The sequence below is a fragment of the Pantherophis guttatus genome, chromosome 4 (assembly GCF_059756535.1).
Source record: "Pantherophis guttatus breed Tessera chromosome 4, ASM5975653v1, whole genome shotgun sequence".
In the NCBI taxonomy this organism is placed as follows: domain Eukaryota; kingdom Metazoa; phylum Chordata; class Lepidosauria; order Squamata; family Colubridae; genus Pantherophis; species Pantherophis guttatus.
The window spans coordinates 59,270,772-59,283,796 of record NC_142066.1 but is presented as its reverse complement, the minus strand read 5'-3'; the positions used below and the strand labels follow the sequence as shown (position 1 = coordinate 59,283,796).

General features: G+C 36.9%; 1 protein-coding gene across 6 annotated transcripts in view; it reads right to left on the bottom strand.

Moving 5' to 3' along the window:
• LOC117664805 (charged multivesicular body protein 3) overlaps positions 1-13,025 on the bottom strand; it is a 32,773-nt gene that overhangs the window by 18,771 nt on the left and 977 nt on the right. For all 6 annotated transcript variants that reach the window (XM_034416135.3, XM_034416133.3, XM_034416134.3 and 3 more), the window contains exons 2-3: positions 12,626-12,898; positions 1,841-1,980 (exon numbers count right to left, since the gene is read on the bottom strand). In XM_034416135.3, the coding sequence (XP_034272026.1) occupies positions 1,841-1,980; positions 12,626-12,851 (366 nt within the window). In that variant the 5' untranslated portion in view covers positions 12,852-12,898. The remainder of the gene's footprint in view (positions 1-1,840; positions 1,981-12,625; positions 12,899-13,025) is intronic.

Genomic DNA, 13,025 nt, shown 5'->3' with positions numbered 1-13,025 from the left:
TGAATTTTGATGGTGAATGGAAAGCTTTTTAAAATATAATGAAATACCAAAAAAAAGTTGTACATCACTAAAAAAATAAAGATTTATATGCCAATGGGGGAAAAAACCTGTTAAGTATATCATAATGATTAAGATAAGCATAATAACCATCCAATTAAAAGGAAAAAAATCCATATAACCATAAGAATCTGCACAAAAAGAATCTGCTCATCAAACAAGTGACTCTGAGTTGCGTATTTTTTAACAATATAGCCAGAGTGTAGCTCTCAAGCAGCCCCCTTAAATACCAAAAACGCCTCAAGTTTATACCACTGAAATCTGACATTCTGATTGTCAAGTTTCAGTTGACAATGGTCAAGTACCATTTTTTATTTCTTTAAAAACATACATATGGCAAGACTGCAAAATCATCCACACCTTAAAATCACTGAAGTCCAATTCAAGGAGGGCAAATCAAGGAGAACTTGCGTACTCTGAGAAGTTGGTGTTCTCTGGAGCTGCACAGAGTGGAAGGCACAGAGCAGAAGGCAGGCGATCCTGACACATGGAGTGTAAGGCAGCCGATCCCAGCGTGTAGCACAGGCTGCAGGCAAGCCAGGAGATGTGAAGACGAGCCTCCTGCGGCTGCCCACTGCTCCAGCCTACTGCCATTCGGGTTTCCCATAGCCTGCATGTCCGGATTGCCTGCCTCCACCCACGCCTCTGCCTGTTGCTGTGTGAAGACAAGCCTCCCGTGGATGGCCACCACTCTGGTCCGCTGCCACTCGGCTTTCCTGCGGCCTCTGGATTGCCTGCCGACCCCCCGCACCTCTGCCTCTGTCTGCTGGTGGTGTCGGTGTGTAAAAACCTCCTGCTGCTGGCCACCACTGCTTGTTTTTCTTGCAGCCCATGCGGCGCATCCGGATCACCCAGCTTCCCCCCACACCTCTGCCTCTGACTGCTGCTTGCACAGATACTCAACTCACCTGTGCTGCATGGGCTGTGGCTGCTACCAGGCACTGTCAGCCAGTGTGCACTCGCCGCCTCCTATGCTTGCCATGTCCACTCCCCTTCACCAGAGCTTACTTTTGGTGGAGAGCTTATATTAGGTGCATATATATAAACATTTTATACAGCTTATTTTCAGGGTGGGTGGTATTTTCGGGGAAACATGGTAAGTTAAAAACTATAGATTCCAATTCAAATATTTTGGAAAAGCTCTTGTTTATTTAAGAAGAATAATCTGGGTGTCAATATAGGGAAGGATTAACTGTCAACTTGAATTTTTATGAATACCACCCTGGAATCTTTTATGAATACCATACCGTTGTTTGCAGTAGAGTATGTTTTTTTTCTAAGGAAGTGTAAAACACTTCAATTTTTTCTGAACAGAACCTGGGCTGTTGCAGTATCTTATATCTCTCCATACTTAGAATTTTCTATTAATCCCTCCTTTAAAATCAAGCTTAAGTCCTAGTAATTAAATGAACATGTCAATGTTGCTTCATTGGCAATAATTTATAACTGATTTCTCATTCTTATAGAATTCTTTTTTTCAACTTCCTAGTCTAGCCAAGAGGGTTGGGATTTTCTGGCTTGCCTCTGCTTTTTTTTTTCAACATCAGTAAAGAATTATTAAGTAGTATTATGGAATCCAATTGTGTTCACATTCCTCACAACTTGAATGTTTTTAATACTGTCAACGTTTGTGCAAACTAACATCTTTACAAAAAGGAGTTAAATGGAATAATGGGAAACATTATCTCAATACCTCGAATCAATATCAGTTTACAAAACATTGAGATATAATCCACCATTTTCAGAGCACTATAAATTTACTCAAAATGAACACATGTAATACCTGTACTAGCCAGATGCCATCTTTTGTGTCCTCTACTAATTCATAAAAGTGCATTTCACCACTAAAGTTTGTACTGGAAACAGATTCAGAGGCTTCCTCTTCCTTGAGAGCAGAATAAAGTTCACCTTCCATAAGGTCTCCTGAAAAGTGAAACAAAAAGAAATACCGGTAGAGTAACTCTAAAGGTCATGTTAGTCAAAAGGGCAATAACACAAAAAAGTAAATCAAGATTATAAATTATATTTTAAAAGAGCTGGGGAAAAGCTAACAAATATATTTGTATACCTCTTATTTGGTAATTATATTGGATCTAATGACCTGCAGATACCTGATGACTCTTAATTATTTTATTACTCTATAAAATTAATTATAAGGGACGTGGTGGCTCAGTGGCTAAGACACTGAGCTTGTCGATCGAAAGGTCGGCCATTCAGCAGTTCGAATCCCTAGTGCCGCGTAACGGGGTGAGCTCCTGTTACTTGTCCCAGCTTCTGCCAATCTAGCAGTTAGAAAGCACATAAAAATGCTAGTAGAAAAATAGGGACCACCTTTGGTGGGAAGGTAACAGCGTTCTGTGCATCTTTGGCGTTGTCATGCCGGCCACATGACCATGGAGACGTCTTCAGACAGTGCTGGCTTTTCGGCTTTGAAACGGAGATGAGCACCGCCCCCTAGAGTCGGGAACGACTAGCACATATGTGCGAGAGGAACCTTTACCTTTTATAATATTAATGTCTTCCAACATAAGGCAGGGCAATGAGATTCAGGTTGGGAGAGGGACTTACATATGTCTTTCCCCCTAATCTGGGTAGGTTGAATATATTGATTTAGTAAATTTATATAATTGTCCATAGGGGTTTGTATTAGTACACTGTACTTCAAAACCTCTTTGATTAGTTAATCTGGTTTAGACATGAAATTGGAGTCATTTAAAAATTTCACCCCGGGGAAAGGGATAGTTCTGTTTCATTCATTCAGATTGCAGATGAAGTGAGCATACCTATATTTAAGAATACTAGTCTTAATGTATCTATCTATTCCAGATAGAACGTTTCGCCCCAAAGCAATTACACCTTATATACCTTATTATACCTTGAATCTTAGGTGGAAAGGATGGACATTCCAGGAAGGGATTGAGCAAGTTATGGGTTTGTGAGAAACAAGGAGAAAATAAATAATGAAACAGCTTGGCTTAACAAAATGGTTTAGAGATGCTTAAATGTTTAGCCAAATGCTTGAAGCTATAAAAATTCAAATAGCTTATTAAGGGCTGAAACTGCAAACCCCAGGGACCAAGTATTACTGGAAGGGAGTACTGGCTCCCTCTATAGGGAAACGGAGGGAGTACTACTGGCTCCCTCAATAGTACTGGGTAGGCATCAAGCTTGCTGACAAAATAAACCAAAGACTAAAAATATAAGTTTGCTATGAGTATGGGTTTGGGTGCGTCTGTTGCTAAGGAATGCTATCTTTTTCCTTTAAAACAAGATCACTATATAAACTTTGCCTCATCCTTCTCTTAGTGGGCAGAACTTTGTATTATCTCCCATATACAGCTGAAAAAACTTGGCTCAAGAAGATTGTGTGTCTCCACTGGTCAATTAGGTAGGGGGATACTACCCATGGCACCTTGCTACAATATGGAAATTCTAGTGAATTAAATTAGTACCTTCTAATATGCTCTCTTTTTATGTTACCCAGACGATAATTACTTTAAACATCAACAATAATTTATATTATTCTATAAACTAGAATTTTAGTAAACAAAAATCCAAAACTTTATGGGCAGTAAATCTAAAATCAATATTCCAGAAAATATTAATCAGTGTTTAGCCCTTCACAGAATCAGAGGCCAATTCTCAAGAATATCACTTTTAATAATACATGGTTTAGTTCTTTCTATCCTGTGTCCTTTTCTTTGAACTTTTCCTCGCTGAACAATGCTGGAGATGAAATAGGACATGGTCTGGAGGCAGAGATTTCTGTGGTGAACCCCACTGTTAAAAAGTCTTTCCCCAAATTTTATGGCACCGTTCCATATAATTGCTGCCTATATTTTTACAGTATTACATTTTAAAAAGTTTTATTGTATTATGATTCTTGATTCTATTCCGTTGTAATTTGTACCAAGTTGTTTACATTTGGCAATATGTAAACTAAATAAATAAATAAACCTTCATTTTATTTTCCATGAAATAATCCAAAATCTTATGTGGTAGGGTGGCATAGTAGCAAAATATGAGAATTCCACATTCATATGTCAATCTAGACATGAATTTTGTGTGTAGCTTAAGCTACCTTCTCTTGGCCTTAATCCCATCCATCTCTAGTATGATATAAAATTAACTTAAAATGAAAATATTTTACTGTTATGTATTTGATTTCAACTTACACAGATTCAAAATATTCATATATAACAAAAATGCTAAAGCAAATATGCCAAGGAAAGAACTTAAAACACAAATATTTTAGTGGGTTTTTAAAGCCTTCCTAAAGGCAGCACAAGTGACAATTAACAGATTAACAGAGTTGAAAGCGTCATCTAGTCCAACCTCCTGCCCAAGTGGGAGACCCTACACCTGCCTCTATCTAGGACTGAACTCACAACCTCCTGATTGTGAGGCAAGAGCTCCATCTCTAGGCCACAGCAGCTGGGACATAGATGAAGCACATTAGGCAACAGAACATGTGAATATAAATATTAAATTTCAAGTAAGAAAAAGCCTCACAGCAGCTCTGCTCATTAAGAAGATTGTCATGCCTTGTCATTCCACTATTTGTTAAATGAACAAATATATAGTGAACATGTCAGTTACATGATCACTTGAGCCTATGAGTTTTTCCAGATAGAGGGCTTCTAATTTCATCTATCACAATGTATTATGTAGCTATTCCATCTTTCTCATGACAAGAAGTTTACAAATAGAGGACAGTATCTGGAGAAATGGTCCCCAGTTTGTAGCCTATGGATTACTGGTGATCCATGAGAGTACTGCAGATGGTCCATGGCTTGGCAGCACAAGTAATGTAATATTATCATCTCTACTGGGAGGCCTACAACAGATAAATGTATTGCATCTATGAGTAAGCAGATTACAAATGCAATTTCTAATAATTTAAATAAATTTTAAATGTACATTAAACTTCTATGAGACAGGCTATATTAAAGGTTTTTGCTTACTTGATGGCCTGCAAAAGCTTTAGATGATGATAGAGTAGTGATGGTGGTGGTGGTGGTGGTGGGAACAGGATCCCTTTTAATTATTTAGAGAAATTTAAAATTAAATAAGGCATGGTAATTTTATAGTAAAGCTCTCATCTAGAAGTAATCTATATCCTCTCAGAGTGTGCAAAGTAATAAAATTGTTAAACAAGCCCAAGAATTTTAACATTCTGCATCATTGAAGCATCCCCTAAATCTGCATTCCTGTTTCACCATGTGAAAAATCCTATATTAACTTGAACTTTATATTGATGGAAGGGACGAAATAAAACAATCTACATGGAATCCCTTGGGAGTAATGCAGTTGCTGTACAGCAGAATGTCAGACTGGATTTCTTCGAGGGCCACATCAGCATTGTAGTTGTCCTCTGCAGGCCTGCCCGGGGAGGGGGGGGGCGTGGCAGTGGTGCGGTGGCGGGACAGATGCCTCCTGCAATACCCTGCTCATTTTCACCCTCCATGACCTCCTGCAGCACTCTGCCGGCTGAGAACGGGCCATGTGGCCTATTTTCAGCCTGTTTTTGAGCTGTTTTTGGCCCGCTTTTCGCCAGCAGAGTGCTGCAGGAGGCCATGGAAGGTGAAAATGAGGCATGGGGGGGGGCACACACAGCTGTGTGTGCCCCCCGTTTTAGCTGCCCGACGCACTAGTGGGCCAGATTTAAGTATCTCGCGGACCAGATCCAGCCCGCAGGCCTTGAATTTGACACCCTTGTTGTAGAGGAAAAAAATAGTAAACTAAGCTTTAATACTATGTATTATTTCATGAACACGAGTGTTTACAAATATACTTTCCTTCCTCATTTAAATATAAATGAGGAATTATCTAATACAGACGTATCAAACTTACTGTATTTTTCAGAGTATAAGTCGCACCTTTTTCCCCCAAAAAAGAGGGTGAAAATCTGGGTGCGTCTTATATTCCGAATGTAGCCCCACCCAGCTTCTCAAATGGAGGTTTCAGAGGCTGCAAAAAGCATCAGAAACAAAGCTTCAGAAAAGAAGCCCCCAATCAGAGCTTCAAAAAAAAGCCCCCAAACAGAATTTTAGAGGCTTTTTTTCTGAAGCTCTGTTTCAGAGGCTTTCAGAGGCAGGAAAAAAAGTTTTTTCTGAAATAGAGTTTCAGAGGCAGAAAAAAAAGCAAAAAAAAGCAAGGCACAGAGCTCACAACCAAGGAACCTGTTGCTAAAATTCACGTCAGGGAACAGCTGATTGGGGGTATTCCAGGAGGCTGATCCACCTGCCAATCAGCTTTTTTCTTATTTTTCTCCCCAAAAACTAAGGTGCGTCATATACTCCAGTGTGTCTTATACTCCAAAAAATATGGTAAGTCACGGGGGCCAGATCAGGCCACAGGGCCACACTGGAAATAGCAAAGGACCAGTCCGCAGTGCCTCTGCCAGCAAAAATGGAGCTCAGGAGGGCAATGCATGACCCTCACAAGCTCTGTGTGAAACCCTTGCAAGCTCCATTTTTGTTAGGAGAAGGTTGCAGGAAACCATTGCAGCCAAAAATGGAGCTTGGGATCCTGTTTTCACGGCAGAGTGCTCAGGCCACCACAGGAGCCCCTGACACAAGTGACGTTGAGCTGGCCCTGTCTACCCTGTCCACACCCACCCTGATCCCGAGTCAAACATAACCCTGATGCGGCCCTCAATGAAATTGAGTTTGACACCCCAATCTAATAAATTAAATATTAGATAAATTATACTAGGTAAATTATCCACAAAGGCAGTAATTATAGTAAATACGTTATCTGTAATAATTACATCAGCAGCTCACCTTTTAAAAGTGCCACCTGGATATTTTAGAAAGAAGAAACTTCCCATATGTATCTCAAAAATGTTCAAAGGAAATCATTACATTTAAGGCTATTCTGGTGCCAGGAAAGAGTTAGACTTTCCTTTTGTGTAATTAAAAGATTGAGTAACATGCTTGTATTTTCTACAATTTAAGGCTTTTTAACATTCTTTATAATAGTAAATAGTAACAAAGGACACTGGAAATCAAAAGTTACTCTGTGAACAAAAGAAGTGTTCCAAATTCTATCACTTTGTGCCATTCCTCCTCTCACATGAATTCCTCTCACAGCCACTTAGCATTCCACAGCCTCTGATAATGCTGAGTGTCCAATAGATTGTTTTGGGATTTTCTATTGTGATTTTTTCCCCAATCCTTTGTGGATTTTTTTTCTTCTGATAACTTTCTCATCTGAGTATATACTAAACAATCATACCCACGGTTTTAACATCGGAAAGAGAGGTAGTGTAATTAAGAGTTACAATATTATGCAATAGGGAATTTTCCAATTTGGGATATTTCCTTTAATTCCTCTTTCCTAAGGCTTTTCATCCCTCCTTGCTAGTTGGTTCAATATGTATGTGACATCTATTTTGGTGCTTTTAAAAATACATTTTTCTACTTATACAGATCTTGAGATTTCCCAAAGCCTAGCAAAAACTTTGTTGTAGACAGTGCTTACAGAGACTTGAATTCACTATTATTATATATGGCTATAAATTTCATTGCATAACATATGTTAAAGAGGGAACTAAGTATACCATAGAGTTCCAGACAGTCCTATCTATTTCAGCTATTCTAGACTATTTTCAAGAGTAGATAATACTGGAATATGAATGCCAGTAACAAAAAAAATATCAAAATTGAAAAAATGTCTTATTGCAACAAATGGTTCACTTTTATTTTTGCAACATGGCAAAGTTCAGATGACATAAAATTATTAAACTAGGATCCAAACTAAATTATGCTTATTGGATTGAGAAAATATCTGCAAGATATCTTAACTTTCAATTTTTATACATCATTTAGAAAAGGTTATACACTTTGTGAAATATAATTAAAAATCTTGGTTGAAATATCTGATCTCGCCTATTTCATTATTTTTATTTATTCATTCATAAATCATATTTATAAGGCCATCCGACTCCAGATGAAACTGGGTACAATCAACAATAAAAACTAAGTATTAGTTTTTATTATTAGGCTATTAGTCATAGGAAACATAATGATTAACATGGAACAATCCATTCCTAACTTTACATATACAGAATTATCCAGATTTTCCTTGAACCATTTATTTGTTTAAAGGCCAATCTTATTGTTAATTGGACGTGAGCCACCTACTAGTCTTATTCATATATAAGGAAATATATTTAAGGTGCATAGCACATTATGGCAATATAAGAATATCTGGTCATAGAGTCTACTTGTATTTGCTTTCAAATATTAATGTTAATTCTCTCTCTAAGATACCATTTTTTACACCTAAAAGTTATTTAAAAGTATTTATTTTTTATTACTGTCCTAACCAATATCTTAACAATTCCAACAAAGGTGTTTTAATTTTCAAATTATAAACTCGATTCAATTTCCAAATTTCTCTATAAACTTTGATCAGTTTCATGCAACTGTGCATTGATTTTAGTATTGCTTTTCATTTTCAAGCAAATAAACACATTACTATCATGCTGCATTCAAAAGTCCCACTAAATTCAACAAATATTTTTTTAAAGTAAATATGTTATGAGTTGCAGCCCAACTCTTTGCTAATCTTAGACTATCTATACAGTAGTTTAATTCTCTTCAAAGCATTCTATCTTTACACGTTCAGAGATCAGAATGGAGAGAATGGTGGCAAGGCACTATTTTATGGAGAAATATAGACAGCAAGGAAGTAGTGAGCCAAGGAATAAAGATGAGACATTAGGTTTTCTTTCTTCTTAATTCCTTTATCATAGAAGCATAACTATAGTCTTAATGGAACCCTTGCTTCTAAATTAGAAGCCGCTAAATATGAAGTCAACCTCTACCTAGAATTAATCCAGTTGTATATCACAGAAATCTGAATGAACAAAGGAAATGGACTTTGTACACCAAGTATGATATGCTACAATATATTGGGACTTTATTTCACTTTTCAATGATTCTTCAATTTGAAGCTATGTATTAAGATCACTGACTCTTGAAATAACAGAATATGCATGGTAAATAACACAACATTTAGCCTGTAGTCAATGCAAATTTTCTTGCTGATTTGGGGCCTGGGTCCCAAAATGCTACTGTTCTAGAAAGGAGTCATGGTCTGTGCCAAATTGTTTTTATGTTTTCATGACAACCATCAAAGGCCAATGATATCTAAACTTTCACAATGGATAGTGAGGATTTTGTGCTGCATATGAATATGGTGTGCATTTAGGCCAATTTTATTTTCATATATACATAATTATCAGATGGAATACATTATAGAAAACCTAGATTCAACTTCTCCTTTTAGCATATTTAGGTGAAAAACTTGGCAGAATGAACTGATACATGATGTGTATTGGACTGGATATAAGCCAATCAAATGAACTTCATTATAGTCAAGTTGGAGATACTGGTACTCAATTGACAGGAAAATGGTCTCTGACTTGTGATCAGTGGTGCATTATCACATTTTCAAGTGTTTCTCTTTAGACTTCCACTATACTATCTATGTACCATTACTTAAAATGTCCTTTTATCTGCTTTGCCTATTTTAGCCCACAAGGTCATAGTCATATAAAATACATTTGAGAATAAGTAGGCTGATTATAAGGCTTTTTGTTCCTTAAAAATATATAACTAACCTGAACTCCAATTATAGCTGAAAAGCATATAATACATGTACATTTAATAAATAAAAATATTTCATGCACAAAATAGCATAAACTATTTTACCATTAAAATACCATTCTATAAGAATGTAAAGAACTGGTTATGTAGTCTTGACATATTTATAAATATGAAGTCTTTAGAAGTATGGGATATGATAGATATAATCAGATTAATATATATTAATATAATAATTAAGAGCCATGGTGGTGCAGTGGTTAGAATGCAGTACTACAAGCTAATTCTGCTGACTGCCGATTGCCAGCAGTTTGGCAGTTCAAATCTCACCGGCTCAAAGCTGACTCAGCCTTCCATCTGTCCGAGGTTGGTAAAATGAGGACCCAGATTGTTGGGGCCAATATAACTGACTCTGTAAACTGCTTAGAGAGGGCTGTAAAACACTGTGAAGTGGTATATAAGTCTAAGTGCTATTGCTATCGCTATAATCAGAATTAAAATATAAAACATGGATTGAAAACATATCTCAATAAAGTGATAGAATACATATAAGAGGGCCAAAGTTCAACCATGCATATTTTCAAGTAAGAACCTGACAGAAATCTCTTCCCTCAGTGTTATTATTTTATCACTGACAACTCACTGTGGCTCTTAATTACATGCCAAAATGTACGGTAATAAAAATATGGTCTCCCAAGATATAAATAGTTGCTCAACTCTGAGCTAGATGGGACCAATGGCTGTTCCACATAATTGTGTTCTTGTAAATTATTTTCTTCTAGTTCTGAAGAAATAAATCCTAATCTTATTCTTAGTTAGGAAGTGGTACTATTCTCATAGCTTTAATGTGAACAAGTTAAAGAAAGCAACTGAAGGATTTCCCTGAAGGATTCATGTGCTCTGCTATCAAATATCATGAGAAAAATATGCACTAATCAAGTTCTTTAACAAGGAATGAAACTGGGGAGGAAATGGCTTAATGGCAGATGGCTAAGTGGCCATCCGTCAAAGCTTAATCTGCTTTTGTAGAACCTTTTTTGCACAAGTTTATTCACAGATAATTTTGACTTTTTGTGTGTCTCTCCAGCAGCTCAAATCAAAAGGGACATGAAACGACCAGAGGGAAATGATGTACCTGCTATAGCCTAAGTGGTCAATATGTGAATTGGGAAGATGCAACTGTATCATCTCCAACATCATGAATGAAGTGTTGCACACCATTTATATAGCAAGACTTGTAAGGAGAAGAGCAAAAACACTGCTTTAGATCTAGAACTAAAGATAAATTTGGCTGCCTCCAGAGAAGACTGGGTATAAAATCAATGCAATTACCTTTAACAACAGTTATTAACCACTTTGTGTTGCTGTTGGTGGGACATGAAGAGCTTTATTATAAGGAGGAAGCTTCTAATATTGTTGAATGAAGCACTAAATACCAGGCAGTCAAAATAGTAATCTATGCAACTCAAAGAGATAAATATGTAACTTCTGTGAAAACATCTCATAAGATTTCCTGGTCTGTTGAAATGGTGCATAAGGTTAGTTACCCACCAAATATTAACTAATTTATGCTATCATATTTACAGCTGAATAACAAAAGTGAAGCTTGAAAGTATGCTTAGAAGGAAAAGGTATTTGCTTTGAAGTGTTTACTGGCAGTCTTCAACTTAATGACCACAATTGAGTCCAAAATTTCTGTTGCTAAGTCAGATAGCTATTAAGTGAATTTTGTCCCATTTATGACCTTTTTTGCCACAGTTGTTAAATGAATCATTGTAGTTATTATGTTAGTCACATGCTTGTTAAGTGAATCTGGCTTCCCAATGACTTTGCTCGGCAGAAGGTTGCAAAAAGTGATCACATAACCCTGGGACACGGCAACTGTCATAAATATGAGTCAGTTGCTAAGTGTCTGAATTTTGATCATGTGACCATGGCGATGTTGCAGTGGTCATAAGTCACTTTTTTCAATGCCATTGTAACTTCGAACAGTCACTAAAAGAACTGTTGTAAGTTAAGGACTACCTATACATCTTCAACACATTTCTCACTGCTCAAAAGTATTCAAGCAAACTAATGTACATTTTTAAAAAGATTTGTATTTTATTAATTATAGATAGTCCTCAATTTATGACAACTGAGCCCAAAATTTTTGTTGTTAAGTCAAACATTTGTTAAGTGAGTTTGCCCCATTTTACAACCTTTCTCGTTAAGAGAATCACTGTAATTGATAAACTAGTAACCTGGTTGTTAAGTGAATCTGGTTTGCTTGTCAGAAGATTGCAAAATGGGATCAGATGACCCTGGGACACTGCAACCATCATAAATATGAACCAGTTGCCAAGCAACTGAATTTTAATCACATGGCCATGGGGGTGCCGCAAAGGACATAACTGAAAAACAGTCCTAAGTTACTTTTTTCAGTGCCGCTGTAACTTTGAATGTTCACTAAATGAGCTGTTATAAGTCAAGAACTACCTGTACATTACAATAATCTGTTTTTTTGAGAAAAGCCTAATTAATTAATTTAATTAATTGAAGAACTTAGTAATATATTTAAACACATTTTCTGAGTATCAGTTAACTTAAATTTGAATAGTTTGTTTGCAATGAGAACTTGAGCATTTATTTGCAAGGGATCATAGCAGTATTTATTGAGTATTTTCACCTACATTCAGAAAGCATTTCTATCCTTTATACTTCTGGCAGTATGTATTTTCCCATCCTGCTTCTCCCTTGCACTCAGAGATACACTTAAATAATTTCTATTGAGTGACAATGCATTTCAAGCCTGAGGTTATTACTAATTTTATTGAACGTCTTCTATTCTTCCTAAGGTACTTGTCACAGCATAAAATGTCTGCAAATATATTTAATGAAGGAAAAAATATTTGGGAGGGGGCGAAGAGACGGCAATATGGAAAGATAAACCTTCATGAAGATACTCTCCTTACCTGATTTCTCAACCAGCTCTCTGACATCTTTTTTTTCCAGAAGCCCTGAGTATCCAAGTCCCCTGCATTCCAAAATGGTCTTCAGCTTTTTAAAACTCAGTGCCACTGGGTCGACCAACTGGGTGGCAAAGAAGCCAGTTTCATACCACACAACGGCTTCAAAAAATCTGGCCAGAATAAACAAGACCAAAAAATAAAGAAGCAAGAAAAACAGTTTCAGCCACATCTTTCTTGCGGGTGGATTTTCGACTCTCAGAAGAGAGTCCCTCAGTCCTACAAGAGAGAGAGAAAGAGGAAATGTCCTGATGGAGGAAGCAAAGGGAGCCAGGCATTCTGAACGCTTTGGGTCTTGTCCCTAATGTCAGGGTCTTTCCCTTTTTCTCCCCCTTTGGAACAGAAT